The sequence below is a fragment of the Ceratotherium simum genome, chromosome 5 (genome assembly GCF_057802395.1).
Source record: "Ceratotherium simum simum isolate JZ-2026a chromosome 5, ASM5780239v1, whole genome shotgun sequence".
Taxonomy (NCBI): Eukaryota; Metazoa; Chordata; class Mammalia; order Perissodactyla; family Rhinocerotidae; genus Ceratotherium; species Ceratotherium simum.
The window spans coordinates 78,107,424-78,114,742 of record NC_141904.1 but is presented as its reverse complement, the minus strand read 5'-3'; the positions used below and the strand labels follow the sequence as shown (position 1 = coordinate 78,114,742).

At 37.1% G+C, this 7,319-nt stretch overlaps 1 protein-coding gene across 1 annotated transcript in view; it reads right to left on the bottom strand.

Annotated features, from left to right (window-relative positions):
* Positions 1 to 5,725: 5,725 nt before the first annotated feature.
* ITPR1 (inositol 1,4,5-trisphosphate receptor type 1) overlaps positions 5,726 to 7,319 on the bottom strand; it is a 321,115-nt gene continuing 319,521 nt past the window's right edge. Inside the window, exon 60 of the mRNA XM_087431374.1 lies at positions 5,726 to 7,076. Coding sequence (XP_087287500.1) covers positions 6,990 to 7,076 — 87 coding nt within the window. The 3' untranslated portion in view covers positions 5,726 to 6,989. The remainder of the gene's footprint in view (positions 7,077 to 7,319) is intronic.

Below are 7,319 nucleotides of genomic sequence, written 5' to 3'. Positions count from 1 at the left end.
AGAGTAAGGGTGGAGCGCAGCACATTATTGGCAGCATTGCACCTGGCACAGTGAAGCAATGGCATCGAGAAGAACGGATATGATATATGATCAGATGATCTGCCTTTGAATCCCAGGTTATGTTCTAGTTTGGCCAAATCACTTCACCTTTCTAAATTGATTTCTTCTTCTCTAAGATAGGGATGTATCAGGACGAAAAAAATGCTATTTTAAAATCTGGTTACTCTTTGAGTTGAAAGCTAAGGACAGCCGAATTATAGCCTGTTTTTGTTTTGTCAGGATAAAGGGCTAATCTAGATGGGAGTGGTTGGGACCTGGGGGCTAAAATTGCTCTACATAATAAAGAAACAAGAATTTTTAGTTTTTACTTGAAGCTGGAGGCAAAATTTTTTGTTTTTATTTTGCTTTTGTTTGGGCAAGGGTGTTGAGAGAAAGTGGGTCCTAGCATTAGGCTAGAGATGAGAAGTTGCTACTCCAGTGGCAGAGGACCGGGCAGAGAGCTTTGATGTCTGATTCTCAGTTTTAAATAGTTTCCTATTCCTTGTTATAATCTTCCTCCAGAAAAGATCTGCTCTTCACCACACCCAGACGTTAATGTACTTTGGAGACAGCGAGTAGAGTGGGCTGTGTCTACACTAGGTGAAGTGGAATAGAGAGAGGGGAGGTGATGAGAATTAGGTTGCAGTCAGGATTTAGGATCAAAAAGTGAAAAGAAATCATTAGAAAGTTGTAAGCACCCTTCTTAGGAGCCTCGAAATTATGAAGGAGAGTCCTGGGCTTCCTACATTTGTGGGCGATATGGTCTAAAATTTGCAATGTTAAAGGAAAGAGTACAATTTAGGATCATGCAGATGTCAGGGATAATATCTACTTAACAGGGTTGGGAGGTTTAAATGAGAATGTAGGTAAAAGCACTTTATAAACTAAGGAAATACATCATCATCCCTAAGATAAAACATCTTTCCATAAAAATATTTTAAAAAAGAAGTCAAATTTTAATTCAACACGGATCACAAATATGAGAATAATTAATTATCTGGAAGTCCTGAGCTGTATGACGGTTTTCTTTCTTTATCATTTCAGTTCAAACTGATAGTTAAAACATATATACAGTCATGTACCACATAACGATGTTTTGGTGAATGATGGATCGCATAGACGACGGTGGTCCCATAAGATTAGTACCATATAGCTTAGGTGTGTAGTAGGCTATACCATCTAGGTTTGTGTAAGTACACTCTATGATGTTTGCACAACGATGAAATTGTCTAACGACGCATTTCTTAGAACATATCCCCGTCGTTAGGTGACACTTGACCTGTAATTTGGATGTTAGAACTACAATTTTAAAAAATGACTCAATATGACCCAAACATATCATGTTTAGACATGGGGATTTAGGATTCCACAGTAATAACATTAGGCCCATTTAGTAGGAACAGAAAATAGCTTTGATCATGCAATATTTAGCTGTGATTGTGAATAGGCATGAGAAAAAGGAAATGATTATGTTGCAAAGGAATGGGAAATAACATGTATTGGGTGTATACTAGACAGTTGACATATATTGTCTTTCTTACTGCTCATTACTGCCCAGAGATATCCCCAAAGTGGGCATATCTCCACTCTTTAGATGAGGGGTGAAAATTACAATGATTAAAGAACTTGTTTAAAATCATAGCATTGAAATGGTAGAGCTGGCACAAAGACTCTTATCAACTTCAAGGTCCTTTTTCTTTTCGTCCCACCATGCTGCCATGCGGGCTCTGAAGTAAACTAATACTTAGCACTTAAGCCTTGTGTAGTTCTGGTCTCCCTGTCCCAGTTTCATACCAAATCTTAATTGTTTTTCTTCCAGAGAACTTTTACAGAAAGCTTCTGACAAGACTTTATTAAATGCTGTAGGTGACAAGTATGTGAAAAAAGGATGAAATAACTCGCTCAAGTTCCAATGTGAACAGGTTAATTTCCTGGATTGTCTAAAGTTCCATTCTTTACATGGGACCAACCATCCTTTGTGAGGTAATTACAGAAATGCTGGCAAACTCTTTCCATTAGGTTCTTTCGTACAGTATGTACTTCTTATGTTGTGGAACTCTTTTTTTTGTTGTTGTTCAGAATTCACCTTAGGGGTTTTCTCAAACTCTGCGTTCTTATTCTATAGTGGTTTTTAGCTTTCTTTTTCTTTCCAGGTTGGGTGGATGATGCAGTTTCACTTCTAGGTGTTAGGATTCTCTTTCACACTGGTTTGTCATGACCTTAAAGTATTTTAAGTTTCTCCTTTGGTAGTTATTTTTTTAATGTATTACCCCAGTGAGCTAGAGATTTGTTTTACCAAAGGAGTTTAAAACACCAGCAGTTGGAGAGTCCACAATCCATAAGCATTGTCTGAGCTGACCAAGTGTAAAAACCTGCCAGTGGTCTACTTTTTTATTTTCTTAATTTTGGTAGGTTTTAGGGTCCAGTCTTGAAGGCTAGTTACGCTTCGGAATCAGCCTTTAGGTTGCAAGAGTTGCTAATTGCGGCCTATGGTACCAAAGATGGAAAAATGTTTGTTATGATGATCACAGTTGTCTTAATTTATAATTGCCATCATGGCTCTCCCCTGTAGAAAACTGGTGAGGCCTAATAGTCATTTTGAGCTGCAACCACCCACAAAAACCACACACATGGCATTTTACTCAAAACTTTACTTTAACCACTACTTTGTGATGCAAAACTGGTGGAATTTTGGGTACTTTCTGTAAAATCGAAATCTTTTATGGGGGTTTTCCAACATTCTACTTGATTGTTCACAAATGATCAGTCTAATGAGGAAGAGCAAAGCAGAGTTTGCTAATAAACACTGACTTCTTCTGTGGTGGGATAGGATGCCAGTTTATACCTGAACATTTTCACGTGGAGAAAGCCACCTTGATTGAGAGGACAGATTCTCCTTTTGAAAAATGCAGCTAAGTAAGAGGTAGTTATATGAGATTTGTAGTTGTAAAAGATATTTTAGGAGCTTCTTATCTTTGCCACAAAGTTTTCGGTCTTGACAAAGTATTCATAGTCAATATTTTCTAATTTGTAGATCATCTTATGAAAGAGATTTGAAAAGAAAAGCAAATCAACTTGTACTGTAGGACAGAATACAATTCGGAATAGGGACTTTCTGTGAAGGGAGAACTGTTATGGGAAACTGATTACAGATAAGATACTACAGCCCTATTCTGGAAGGGCGATAGCACGTGTGAAGAGCTCTCTCTGTATTTGGCTAAGTCGGGAGACCTTTGTTTATTCTGGAGCTGAGTCTCTGGGCAAGTTACTTTACCTCTCCAAGGCTCAATTTCTTATCTTTAAAGTTTCACCCTGCTGTAGGGTTTGGTAGATACAGCATATAGTCTCGAGAGCCTTCAGTAGCAGTGCTTGGTTGTTATATCCTGTCCTATGTAAAGGTGACTTTTACTGTCATATCATTTAAGCCTTCTCTCAAGCACATATTTTGTTTTTTAAAATCTGCAAAAACCAACTGTACTTCTATTAGTATGTAGTTATGCTCGTTTAGTATTTAATATTTTCGAAGGAGTCAGTTTCCACCTATGCAGCCCAGAAGTCAGACTAATGGTCTCATGATTAGCCTTAAAATGACTATCAGAAACTTTCAGGCTGTTTCTCATTAATGCATTATCCAAACTGTAGGAGGATACAGAAACCTAGAATTGAGTTTTTAATGAGTTATTTACTGTGAAGATCTTGATAATTTCCCATTAGCACATATGTAAAGCTTTGTTTAGTTTGCTACTACAAAGACCGAGTTGCTGGTTAGCTTCCACAAATAAAGTATGCTTGCTTTATAATTGATGCCAGGAAATATTTAAACGGAGTGAAAGAGCAGTTTTTATAGGAGCAAAATCAAGCAACCCAATTTCAGAAAGTAAAACCAAATAAAAAAATTGGCCAAATGAAGAACAATAGATAAGGAACATGAACTTGGAAGGAAACCAAGCTAAGCTGAATCAAATTTTGAAGGAATGATATAAAAGAAGTTGTATTTTGTATGTGTGTGGGGGAAGTAGAGACAGATACGGTTCTAAGAAAAATTGTACAGGATGGAATATCATTTAAAGCTTTAGGACCCAGCAAATGAAGAGTGGAAGCTTTATTTGTAAGTGGAAAAAAGGTTTATCACTACACAATTTTAGGGACAGAAATAGGAAATGGCAAGATATCATAAATGTTCGAAAAGTGGAATGGAATTTCCCAGACCTTTTGATTTAACAAATGGTTTACTTAAAGAAACTGGCAAAATCTTGAAATTTGAATTGATAGTATAGCAAACTTTTAAAATTAAATAATCAAAGCCAAAAAAGCTTTCTTGCATGTTAGCACTGTACTACCACACTTGTTAGCCTGATAACACTAACGCTTCATCTGAGTAGGTAGCGTTGAAGGTGACTTGGACCACGCTCCTTGAAATAGAGGTGTTGAAAAAGCAATGTCTGGAGAAAGGTGAAATCACAATTACACATCAAAGGCCACAAGAGTTTTAACTTCAAATTTTATGTTTCAGTTATACAAGCTTTATAATTTTATTTATTTATTTTTCCCCCCCAAAGCCCCAGTAGCTAGTTGTATGTCATAGCTGCACATCCTTCTAGTTGCTGTATGTCAGTTATACAAGCTTTGTGTTCACACCCAAACTCCAAGGGTGGGATCTACTGCATGTAGGGTGGAGTGGCATTCCAATTCCATTTATTTTCTGCTGACGCTGCCAAATTGAGTGAAGATTTGTATCTTAAGTGACAGGATTCAAATGAAACATGACAAACCTGTAAAAGCTGCAACCTGTACATGTCAATGCAGAACTTTCCAGTGCACTGGATGGGACTCGGGAGACAAACCACACACACTGCCCTGTCGTGCTGGGCGGCATGGGAGATGCAAGAGGAAGCCTAGGGGGAGCAGGTCCTCGCCGGCTGAAGCGTGTGTGGTGGGGTTCAGCATCGACGCCGTTGTGTTTATAGACACAACTGTGGATTGACCTTGAGCTTGCCTCATTATGGAAAAATTCTGTGAAGATCTGCTGCACTGACTGGAAAATTATTCCCTTGTTTTTTTAAGTTATCAAATTTATAAAGTAGAAGTATTGGTTTTGAAACTAGTCATTTAACTGGAATTTAATCCTGACCTAGTTCCCAACGTTGCGGGGTAATTATTCTTATTTAACAAAGCATAGAGAAAATCAGTGTTAGGAGAGCAACCCGGGTGAGCATTGCTTTGAAGAGGGAACAAGTTTTACTACCTTCGGGTAGAAGAGTTAGCTTTGTAAAACATCTCAGATTGTCTTGCCGAAGGACTCGGACCACTGGGCATGGACGAAAACAACTTAGGCTGTTAGTGATTCTTCCACGTTGCAGACAGCAAGTTAAAGCGCCTCCAGGGAAAGCACAGGAGGCAGGAGCCTTCGCAGAGCACGCCTGACTTGACCATGATGGGCCACCATGCCCAGGACAGTCTGGCTGGCAGCCACTCATCTAGGAGATAATATACATTAAATACTCCCGATATTTGTTCAAGTAGTTCTCCTCAGAGTTATCATCAGTCAAGTAGGCATTTTCTGATTTAACCTGGTAACCAAACCAGTTGCACTTTAAATTGGTCCTAAAGAATGTATATAACTGGAATAGCCGAAAAGACACAAAGAAAGAAATGCCAAAACAGAAGCCACCAGTTGGTCACAGTATATTATTCTGCATCATTTATTAAATATTTATTTTTATATATGCATTTACAAACTCATTTCAGAACTCTGCTTTCAATACATTTTTAAACTTGTTTGCAGAGAGGTTCTCTTGTAAAATGAGATCCATGTACAAAACTAGGCAACAGATATAAAAGTTTCCTTTCATACTTTTCAGCCATCAAGAAAAGAAATGTGACAAAGAAATAAAACCAAAACGTGGCTCTTTCACAAGAATAACATGTCAGTGTTCAACTAAGAGTTCTAATGGGATAGGTCATATTTCATCTTTATATGGATGTATATAGTTTAATACTTCTTAGCTACTGTAGCATGTTGGTTCAGATGAAGAAAAAATCAACTCTACTGTTCAACAGATCTAACCTAGAGACCATCAATTATTCATTTCTTTATAATGTGACACCAGAATTCACCTAGGAGATAACATTGATTGGCCAGCAGTATGCATTTCTCCCAAACATTGCAAAAAAAGTTTCCTTTAAAAAATTCATTAACGTCACAAGCTCAAGTCTGAGCCTCTAATTTAGCTCTCTTATTTGAAGAAATAGTTAGTTTAAATGATCAATTCAGAAGCTTAAAAGTATCTTTGAAACTAAAGTTGCTTTTCTTAAAATGAATGCTGACTTGACAGTTCATAGGCTTGGAGCACTGTCACTATAAGACAGAGGCACTAATGCCACTAGCAACGAGAAACAGTATCACCACAGGATAATTATATGGTACAAAATGCCCAGGGGCCTGAAACTCACTATTAATATGATTTTGGCAGCAGCATCATTTGATATTTAACCATTTATTACATAGTATTAACACACCAGCTTCAAAGATGTGCACTCCCTTAGGACACTCAGGAGTTACAAATTTATTGTGATTGCATAATTCATATTGCACAGTTTTGTAAAAAACATAAATACTGGCTATTCTAGTTTTAAATACAAAATACATGTCATATACTTTTAAATCTATAATCTGGTTCAAGTGCAAATCAGGTGCTTTCTTTAGTCCTTCCAAAAAAGGCATTTTTAATATTTTTGGCACAAATGAAATTTCATCATGCCAACAATTCTAATTACAATACATATATCCAAACCTTTAGAGTAGCAATCATATACATACAGTATAAAACTGAGTATTTACAAATGTACTAAGCATAAAGGTAACCTTTGTGGGTGAATCAGAACTAATTAGCCATACCCACACTAATAATAATTAAAAAAGGTAAATATGTTTTCTTTATTTCACTTGCTTATGCTGGTTGCTGTGGGTTGACATTCATGTGAGGAGGATGTCCTAGAAGACCGATTCTTTGTTTCTGCTTCCTTTGTTCTGTCATCTGGAAAGTTAAAAAGTTTCATCATTAGACCCAGACACTTCCTGTACGTCAAATCATATACTGAACCATAGATTTACCTCTGTGGTTATGGTTTATACTGAAACCCACTTTCTACAAATAGTATACCGTCACTGTATCAAACACACAGAACTTCAAAAAGGACATCTTAGGCAGAATGGGGAATTCTGTAACCTAGTCATGCAATGTGACATTCACAAGTATTGCTTGCTACTTATTTCATAA